General features: G+C 35.6%; 1 protein-coding gene across 1 annotated transcript; it reads left to right on the top strand.

The window, feature by feature from the left end:
* Window positions 1-6,442: 6,442 nt before the first annotated feature.
* On the top strand, window positions 6,443-10,133 carry LOC139897171 (uncharacterized). The gene is made up of 9 exons (XM_071879829.1): window positions 6,443-6,858; window positions 7,718-7,991; window positions 8,418-8,542; window positions 8,629-8,716; window positions 8,797-8,914; window positions 9,005-9,172; window positions 9,257-9,377; window positions 9,447-9,754; window positions 9,901-10,133. The coding sequence occupies exons 1-3, from the start codon at window positions 6,682-6,684 to the stop codon at window positions 8,468-8,470; spliced, it is 504 nt and encodes a 167-aa protein (XP_071735930.1). The 5' UTR covers window positions 6,443-6,681; the 3' UTR covers window positions 8,471-8,542; window positions 8,629-8,716; window positions 8,797-8,914; window positions 9,005-9,172; window positions 9,257-9,377; window positions 9,447-9,754; window positions 9,901-10,133.
* Window positions 10,134-10,988: the final 855 nt, after the last annotated feature.

Genomic DNA, 10,988 nt, shown 5'->3' with positions numbered 1-10,988 from the left:
TCCTTTGTTCAAAGGTGGCTGAACGTCGTCGTTCGCATCTTTCTGGCTTGTTGTTTCGCTACTTGGTTTCACTGTGTTGTTCGCACCTTTAGGTGGCGCCATTTGATCAAACCAAAATCAACTAGGGTGGATAGATTTCGGGTTTGAGTGCTTAATTTGGAAAAAAGACTAAGTCGATTATTTTAACTCCAATAATTGTGCAAACCCCGATTTGGAATCTGGATTCCAAGGGCATAAAACAATCGATTGAATTAACCTTATTCAATCGGGATCGAATAAGTTAATATCTTAGTACGAATTGACTCCGATGGTGATCGGAGTACTGATCGGAATTAAACTAACGACTGGAGTAATGCTACCGTAATTGATTTGGGCAGAGTAACATTAATGCATCCAGTGTTGTCTGAATGAAAGATCTTGTTTACATATTTATAGATGTTTAGGAGGGAATGATGACGTGGCGCATGTCCCTTTCATGGTTGTAACGAACTTTATTGATCCCGAGGGGTGACGTGGCACCTGTCCTTTTCATGGAAAATAACAGATCCTAACGAACTTCCATAGATTTGCGGGCTGGCATGGCATGCATCTTGCTTGCATGCTTGTTCCGTTATCAGGTGATCGTTCCGGGACGAAGCGTCTGCTCCGGGACAATGCACTTTCTCCAGGACGACGTGCTTGTCACCGGAGGGTATCTTTATGCCGGTTTGGAATACCATGATGGTACTGACGGCATGTCGATTCCAGTTAAGGCATCACGGTGCTCTCAGTCTAGTCGGGAAGGTTTCGCTCTCTACTTATTCCAAGTGTTTCTTCACGGTTATAGTTATCATGACTGGCTGTACGATGCCGGTTATGTGCATGTCATCTGGGTTCTCAGTCTTGCCATCTGTCTGGCATGGTAAAGTTTCTGGGATGACGTTAGACGGATGTCGATAAAGGGGCCCGTATTTCGGGATATGCAGTGTCGGGTAAGATCCTTGCCGGGATGCTTGCTTATTTTGAGACGGATCATTATGCGTATCATTAATAAACAATTTATCATTCAACTTACAACTAAACTAATATAAACATAAACCTAAACATTAACTTACTAAACTAACATAAACATAAATATTAACTTACTAAACTAACATAAACATAAACATTAATTTACCAAAGTAACAAACTAACTAAATTAAGTTACTAAGTTACAACTTTCTAACTAAATTAAGTTACTAAATAACAAGTATTAACTAACTTATAAGTTTCTAACTAAATTAAGTTACTAACTTACAAGTTTCTAACTAAATTAAGTTACTAACTAACAAGTATTAACTAACTTATAAGTTTCTAATCAACAAGTTGTTAACCTAAATTACAAGTTACTAACTAATAATTAACTCACTAACATTAACTTAACTAACAAAAATTAAAATTAGCACTAACAAAGTAACAATCATCTAAGAAAACTATCAACAATAACAACTAATTGAGTACAAACTCCTAATTATCAACACTAACTAACAACCTTCTAACTAAAATTATGAACCCTAACAACATAAATCGAAAATGTAGTGTAATCTAACAAGAGGAACAAGTTTAAAGAAGCAATTGTAGCATATTTAACAACAAAATTGCATAAATCCGAAAATTGGAGAGAAATAAAGATTAAAACTTGCAAACGAGAAAATTCAAGAAAAGAGAGTAAATCACTAACATTGAAGAAGGATTCTTGAAGATATAAGGTGGAACTGACCGAAAATTGGTGTAAGAAAGCGAAAATCGCCGGAGGTTGGTGTAGGTTTGTGTTTGAGTGTAATGGTAAAGTGATGAAGCCGTCGGTCTTTTTGTTTTTCCCAGATGCCTTTTGCGGCGATGATCGCCGCTAATGCTAAAGAACCGCCGCAAGTGTTTTTGGCGGTTTTCTGAATTTTCTGAGAGGGAACTTTGACTTTTCGTGGAAAAGTTGTTGCTGCATCAATTGCGGCGATCATCGCCGCAAATAGTCATTTTTTTTGTTATATAACTTTATATAATTTATTATCAATATTTATTCATTAAATTAAATATTTTAATCTTAATATTTTATTTTGTTATATATATATATATATATATATATATATATTATTCTTAATATTTATTTATTAAATTAAATACTTTATTCTTTATTATCATCGTCATCGTCACATATCATCGTCATCATTATCATCATCGTCATCATCATCGTCATCATCGGCATCGTCATCATCGTCTTCATCATCGTCATCGTCATCATCGTCATCCTCATCATCGTCATCATCATTATCTTCATCGTCACATGCCATCGTAATCATTATCGTCATCATCATCATCGTCATCATCATCGTCATCATCGTCATCGTCATCATCGTCATCGTCATCATCATCGTCATCATCATCATCGTCATCATCACATATCATCATCATCATTATCATCGTCATCGTCGTCATCGTCATCGTCGTCATCATCATCAACATCATCATCGTCATCGTCATCATCGTCATCGTCATCATCGTCATCATCGTCACCGTCATCATCGTCATCGTCGTCATCGTCGTCATCGTCATCATCGCCATCGTCATCATCATTATCGTCATCATCGTCATCGTCATCCTCATCATCGTCATCGTCGTCATCATCATCATCGTCGTCGTCATCGGCATCGTCGTCATCATCATCATCATTAAATTGAGCCGTAATCATTTGGTGGGAAACATTTGGTGGGAAATTTTTGGCAGGAAACATTTGGTGGGAAATTTTTGGCGGGAAAACAGTTGATGGCTTTTTGTGCGGGAAAATTCTTCTATATAACTACCCCACTAATCACAACACTAGATGACTGCAAAAATATGGCTGATAATTACCATTATTGTCCAGTGGAAACTTTGCCTGTGAAATTTTGTCGATCTTGTGGTTCAAAGATGGTTCTCAAAACTTGCTTGACTGATGAGTACCAATGCGGTCGACGATATTATGGTTGTGGTGGTAGGTTCAGCACCTTGATGTCTGAACTTTGTAGAAAGCTACAAATTTCGATTAATCCGCTCTGGTCTGATAGGGCGCTTGAAGTGATACCAGAATTGTTAAGGTCCAAAAAGATCTAGAACGTTCACTCAAAAGCGTAAAACGTCAAGCAAAAATGTTGAAACTGATGTTAATTTGTACTTTTGTAGCATTTGTGTCGTATTTCATTTTCAACTAACCGATGTAATCCCCTTTGGAAGTATTATGTTATAGTTTGTAGTTTTAGAATTAATTTCAGTTTCAAGTATTTTGATAAGCAGAAAAACCTGTTAAAATAATTACCGAATTGAAACTCTCCATATAAAATAAAAAGTATTGCCGTAACCCTCATCATAACACAGGTGCCCAGTTCCACCTCATCATAACTAGATGTAGTGGTAAGTACTTAACATCCACTATTTCAATGCAATGTTTCCAATGGTATGCATCTTCATGGTTGATGCTGAAGTCAGCCTTCCATCATCTAATCCACCACCACCACTTCCACCACCGACACATAAAGTGAATTCATGACCAACTTTGAAATAATCTCGCTTAAAGTGATACCAGAATTGTTAAGGTCCAATAGTTTATAGTTAACAATTATGTATTATATTATACGCCAGAAACACTAAACTCTATTTAAATCCTATTAATTATACTCTATACCCTAAACCCTAATTAACCCCTAATTTAACCCTAATTCACATTCATCTACTACACTAACATCTGATAACGACGTTAATGATGTTAATGCACATATATTCTTTATTGATTAAAGCTGTGAAGCAGAGTTGCTTTATTTAAAGCTGTATTCCACATAGATTCTTTATTAATTAAAGTTGTGAAACATATATGCTTTATTTAAAGCTGTATTCCACGGAGATTCTTTATTGATTAAAGATGTGAAACAGAGATGCTTTATTTAAAGCTGTATTCCACAGAGATTCTTTATTAATTAAAGCTGTGAAACAGAGATGCTTTATTTAAAGCTGTATTCCATAGAGATTCTTTATTGATCAAAGCTGTGAAAGAGAGATGCTTTATTTAAAGCTGTATACAACAGAGATTCTTTAAGTAAAGCTGTTTTCAACACCTGTATTCTTCCTCTATAAATAAAACCCCTCAATTCTCAACAAATCACACCTCATACACATATTTCTTAATTTACTAAACTTTCCACATTCAAGTTCAAAATGAGTCAAATGTCTGTTATGCTACAAGTTAACTACGGTGGTGAATTCGATCGAGAGGTCAAGAATTACTCTGGTGGTGAGCAACGGGAGTATTGTTTAAACGTCCAAAATTATCAATTGTCCGATCTGCTAGCATTTCTCAAAGAAGACATACCCGTTGACCATAAACAAATATGGTTTTTCAAAGAGTCCGACAAGCCGGCCACTCTTCTTGCAGAGGAAAAAGACTGGAATGAGCTTGTTGGTCGAGCAGTGACCCGTAATGAAACAATTAAGGTGTACATCGAATTCCGGAATGACAGCGAATACGTTGTATATTCTGATGAATCGGACTATGTACCTTTCGGGCCACAATATGACACGGATGGCAAGTTCTATTTGGATGATTCGGATTACAAGTTCCCTTCGTATGATTCTGATGATTTCTAGATGTTTAAGTTGTATTCTCGTTGTGATTGTGTTAGTCATGTTTGTGTTTACCCATGTTTGTGTTTAGCCATGTTTGTGTTTAGCCATATTTGTGTTTAGTTTCAACAAAAATGTAACCGTGTTTGGTGTTTTATTAAAAGTGATGTTAAAAAATAATCTTTTATAATTAGTAATAATAATAATAATAATAATAATAATAATAATAATAATAATAATAATAATAATAATAATAATAATAATATTAATACTGTTACATAACACTGTTACATAACAACGTTACATTACATAACAACGTTACATAACACCGTTACGTACACCGACACATAAACACCGTTACGTACACCGACACATAAACACCGTTACATTAGGGCGGGAAATATTTGGGCGGGAAACATTTGTGCGGGAATTCTTGGTGGCAGTTTTTGTCTACTTAAAGAGTAGCCATACAAACTCTTTTCATCCATATCTACCCATTCAAGTCTCTATATCTCTATCTCTACAATCACACTATGAATCAACCAACAAATAATAGACCTATTAGTGAAGGTCGACAAGTCAGACTACAAGATTTTCCAGAGATCGACCGTGAATTCAGAAGATTGGGTTGGCTTCCTTTCCTTTTGCTTGATAAGTTCTTTTTTCCTGCACTCGTGCATCAATTCTATTCCAACTTTGAATTCATTAATGAACAATTAGTGAGGTTTCAAATCTATGACTGGTAACACGGGTATACTCTTGACAATTTGGTATGCTATTGGGCGTACCATTTGAAGGTAAAAATATCTATTTTCCGAGTGAAGACCTCGAAGCTCTTCCTCAGGATATTCCAAAATATGACATGGCCATACTTGTGTGTCGTACTGCGATTCCATTCAGAACCGTAGAACGTTCAGGAATCCTTGACGAATATCTTTGTCCGGGAAATATTGCTATAAGAAATGTAATTATTAAGAGTACCATGTACCACCGCGAGCCAAACGTCACTCGATTGTCAATGACTGAAGCATGTCCTCACTGGTGCATAACTCACAACATTCAAGTAAATATTGCTCATTTGGTCGCTTCCCAAATGAATCAACTTCGTTATGCAAAAACAAGACCTCATCTTCCGTACGGAGCATTTCTGAACCGTGTATTTACTAGTATTGGTGTGGTTGAGGTCTGGTGGGATGACGTCCGATAACCACGTTACCTATCGACCGGTCCTTCGTTTCTGAAACATCGGCAGCATCAAACTCAGGTTCTGAAAGTTCGTCCACTAAATTGGATGCTAGTAGTCATCCTCGTCATCGTTATTAGTGTGTTTCAATACCAGTAATGTATTTGTGTTTAGCTATGTTTGTGTTTAGCTATGTTTGTGTTTAGCCATGTTTGTGTTTAGTTTAAAAAAAATGTATTCGTGTTAGTTGTTTTAATAAAAGTGATGTTAAAAAAATAATCTTTTATAATTAGTAAAAATAATAATAATAATAATAATAATAATAATAATAATAATAATAATAATAATAATAATAATAATAATAATAATAAATTTAATAATCTATAACTAACTAACTAAATACTGACTCCAGGGTCAATAAATATGCATATTAAATTTCAGACTTAACCTCAAATTTTATATACGGTATATCTACACATCTACACATATCATTATAATTATAATTATAATAATTATAATTATAATTATAATAAATAATAATAATAATCTAACAATAATTATATACATAATTTAAAGCAATTGTTTTTACTTTTACTACTATATATATACATCGTACCTCCATCCCCACCGCTTCATTACTCAGATTCAATCTAAATTCCTATCGTCACTCAATTAACCCTAACCTCTCACATCCCTTGCTCTCAAACGGATGCGATTGAATTTAATTGAATCCCAAATTGGACGGTTTAATGGGTTATAATTACTCCAATTGAAGGTAACCGATTAATTTTGAATTGAATAGCTCAGCTGAAGAGGTGGTTTGCCATGGGTATAAATAGCAAGTGCGTCTTCTATTGTTATCAATACCAACGACAACATCAGATTCAATTGCAATGGCACAAATTAATCAAACATCCACATGTGGTCTTGACAAAAAAAGCTATGTGTTCCTTCACCAACTTGAATTGGGAAAGGAGGCGGCTGTGAAAGTGATGATATGTCGAAGTTGGGATACGCACACCGCTTACGGGAAGTATTTGAGCACCGATTTCATCTCCTCTGATGAGCAGGTATAAAACTCACCTTTTGTCCTACAATTACACTGCCTGGTTTTGTACAAAAGTTACGTATTTAACTGTAACATCGTATGGAATGCTCGAATGAAATAAGAATTGGTGATTCACTCAAAGATATCTTGAATCAAACTTTATTTTCTAATGTGAATTTTGCATTATTAATTTATCGGGTACAATAAATTGTAATAACACATGGAATGTTTGGATAAGATAGTTGTTGGTGATGGAAACCTCCACAAGTAATATATTTCCATGGGGTTAATAAATATGCATCATGGAAATTTTTCACCTTAATTGTATTTGTTTGACATTTTTTCAACAACACTGTATTTGTATTCATAATGTACGAATATGTATATTTTGCACTAATAATGTATGACTATGTAGTTGTGGAAATCACAGTTGTGGTGCTATCATTATCTTATGCTAATATTTAGTACATAACTTTTCTAATACACAACTTTTGTAAACAGCTAGACTGGTCTTATTGCAATTTTTCATACATAGTGTATGAATATCTATTTGTCAAATCACATTGTTTCTTTAACCGCATGATGCAAATAATTTATATCTACCTTTAGAGAATAGGTTAAACGTTAGAAACCTCCTATTTATTGCTACATTAGCATTGATTTCTCTGCCATCTAGAGTTCAATTAAACAAGGTCATTGCTACCTATAAATCTTGAATTGAAAGTATATGTTATGCGTGATACTTAATATAAATATTCTTCTTACATGTCTTTGTGTAATTCACAATCACTCTGTAGCTTTCTAAAGGTTACATTGAAAGGAAACTTTTAGACATTTTAATTGTTCACTTACGTGTATACTAATCCGTTGCGTTTAATCAGGGTAATGTCATTCAGTTGACTGCTAAAAGCAATGTATCTCACCATTTTATCCCAAGGTTGAATGCTGGATGTGTTTACTTGCTCAGCCACTTTGACGTGATACCAAATAGAGAAGAGTATCGTGTTTTAAAGGACAATAAGCTCATGATTCAGCTGCACGGTTCCACATTCCTGAGAAAGCAGCCAGCGGCCGAGGCAGCTTCGTTTATCCGCCATCCCTTCAGCTGCATTGAAATTGAACACCTTGAGGCGACTGACGGCAAATACTTAGTAGGTAAAACTTCCTGATCGTTGCCTTATTTTTTAAACCACTATATAATTACTATACCATCTTCAAAACATGTCACCTTATTTTTTGTAGATGTTGTTGGGTGTGTTATGAATGTTGGTACGCCCGAGCCAACGAGCAAAGGAGTAACAACCCTGGAATTTGAACTTGCTAATGAAAGGCACACATCACACCTAACTGTGTACCTAAAATGCACATGTATAATAATAATAATAGCAGCAGCAGCAGCTATTATTATTTACGATATATCAATAACTCATTATTTATACTTTTTATATTTATATGATTTATTTAAGATGTCATGTATATATTATTTACGATTACATATAATATTTAATTTAGTATGTTAAATAATTTATTTTGCTTACATATTTTTCTTCACATATTTTGTTTACCTTAATTTTCCCCCAGGGGGCGAACAATCCGAACGACACTATGGGGAAACTTGGGCCCGTCTTTTATAAAGAAGGTACCCGCAACATCTGCGTTGTATTGCATCATTCTAACGTCTGTCTCGGTCAAAAAAACCTCCACTGGTATGTGGTATCCTTCAAACATAACCAATCTCAGTTTACAACTATTTTTCCACCCGGTACTAACGCTGTCATGTTCCTCTTTATAGGCACGCTTTCCCTCTCAAGTACATCAGCAACCCTCGTTATCGATGACATCCAGATACCCACCCTTAACAAGTTCATAGAGAAAATGAGGTTTGGCCCCCACTAATACTAGCACATATTATTTATATAATGTGAACTACATTTTTATGCCAACACCGTGTTCATTTCAGTGGCGTCCAGTTACCTGTTGTCGTGGAAGACTCATCTCCAACGTGGCAACTTCTGCCTCCCAAGGAAGGTTCACTTTCAGAACTCCTTGCAATCTGTCGCAAGGGTAAAAACAACGTCGTAAGTAATGTTGCACCTTCTGACTCACCTTCTATTGTCAAATAACATAACCACGTGATTATATTTAATTTATTTTCCAATTTATTTTAGCCGGATGATGTCTACAAGTTTAAAGTGGAGGTCACAAACATCCGCCTGAAAAACAGTTGGTACTATAATACGTGCAGCGTTTGTAAGGCAAAAAAAGGCCTCTTGAGGAAGTTTAATCAGCATTGGTGCAGAGTCTTGTAATGATATTGTGCCGGAACCAATCACAAGGTATTTAGTCCACTAACAGTCTAATTCAACCATCTGAACTATATTTATAGGACTGCACATGTAAGGAGGCTTTCACTCTTGCAGGTTCCGTATTCATTGTGACGTAACGGATGGATCAGCAGAGACGGTTATTGCTCTTTTTGACGAGACTGCTGAAGAGCTAACCAAGACTACCGCAAAAAGCCTACTGCCAGAGCTGGACGCGGTAAGCATCTATTTTTGATATCCTCAGCTCATTACCTGCTGGTTTAGTTACTAATCTTATTCTGTTTAGGAGACTTGCAACACTGTGTTGCCAAATGCACTTGCTAACCTCCTGAACACGAAGCAAGTTGTTCTATTGAAAGCAACCTCCTACTACGTGCAAGGAACCTATGAGAGCTTTAATTGTATTAAAGTCTACCCCGAAGAAAGTGTTCAGGAGAACCCTCTCGCTGAAACTCTGGCACATCCACTCATACCCGGAATCTCCGCAATATTATCCAAACCGGACATCCCATCACCGTCAACAGCAAAAGTGGCAAAAAGAACCATGGAAGTCCCCACTCCTGCTAAGGAAACAGAGCGTGTAAACCGTCACAAGTAAGCTGCTAAATATATGTATATAAAAATATCCCACATATATATAATAACATATAAACACACCCACATGTAAAAATTCATCTAATATGTTGCTGTGTCTAAAACGCCATCATAGTTCTTACATACATTGTCATGCTACATTGTAGGTTCATTGTTACAAGCGACTCGGATGATGAGAAGGAGATTGTCGAAGATAAAATGGATGCCAAGGCCAGTGTGTCTACTCACCAATAAGTTCTCTTTATGCATAAATAAATGACTCAGACTATTGAGCTTTAAATTTGTCGTTCTCATTTTCTCAAACACAAATTTGTGTTTTCCATGTTTTGATCTGTTTTCTGCTGCAACTTTTAATAATAAAATGCATGATCTTGGAATTTGTGCTTGCACTTCGATAGTTTTCATTTCATCTTTCTGTTATGTTGCTTCATTTTTCAGTGCATCGTAATTTTGTGTTTCGTGATGTTTTTCTCCATATGGACACATACATGTGTATACATACAGAGAGAGAGAGAGAGAGAGAGAGAGAGAGAGAGAGAGAGAGAGAGAGAGAGAGAGAGAGAATTAGAAATAGATATAGATGTAGATATGGTTTTACCCACACTTTTGTTACAAGGATTCGTTTATAGTGGAAATGTTTGGTCCTGCAACTGTTATCGCATTATTTTTCATTTCCTGGTATATTGCCCATGTCAACTCCAGTGGGTCAGTTATTTAAAGTGTCAAAACAGGTGAGTTTTTCAGGGGTTAAATTGGGCTGCCTGTTTCTAATAATAAATCTGAAATAGGCCTTTTCGATTTCAACCTCATGGTTGTTATAAACATTGGTCCTTCGTTAGCATTGTTTATTCATGAAAATGTTATTGCACCATTTAATTTGGCCGCTTTATTAGCCATCACGAATTCAGCAGCTCACTCATTGAATACATCGTCAAACCAGTTCACCTTTTGAAAAGCTTAAATGAACTATCTGTTTCTGATTATAATTATGAAAACACAAATTACTCTCATTTCATCTTAAAACACCATCTGGTTACCCTGTTTTGGGCACACAAACCCCACTTCAATCAGAACCCACCACTCCTGCACCTGGAAAATTTGATCTTGATGATGTTTTTGAGGTTAAATTTGATGATATCATGATAGACCCTATGCAACACAGGTATGCTTCTCCAATAATGAAGATTATAAATAATAAAAAACAAAATAACATTTTGTGAAGTTATAAAAATTA

This window comes from Rutidosis leptorrhynchoides, chromosome 3 (genome assembly GCF_046630445.1).
Source record: "Rutidosis leptorrhynchoides isolate AG116_Rl617_1_P2 chromosome 3, CSIRO_AGI_Rlap_v1, whole genome shotgun sequence".
NCBI lineage: Eukaryota > Viridiplantae > Streptophyta > Magnoliopsida > Asterales > Asteraceae > Rutidosis > Rutidosis leptorrhynchoides.
The sequence above is the reverse complement of the archived record's forward strand: the minus strand, read 5'-3'. Positions and strand labels throughout refer to the sequence as shown.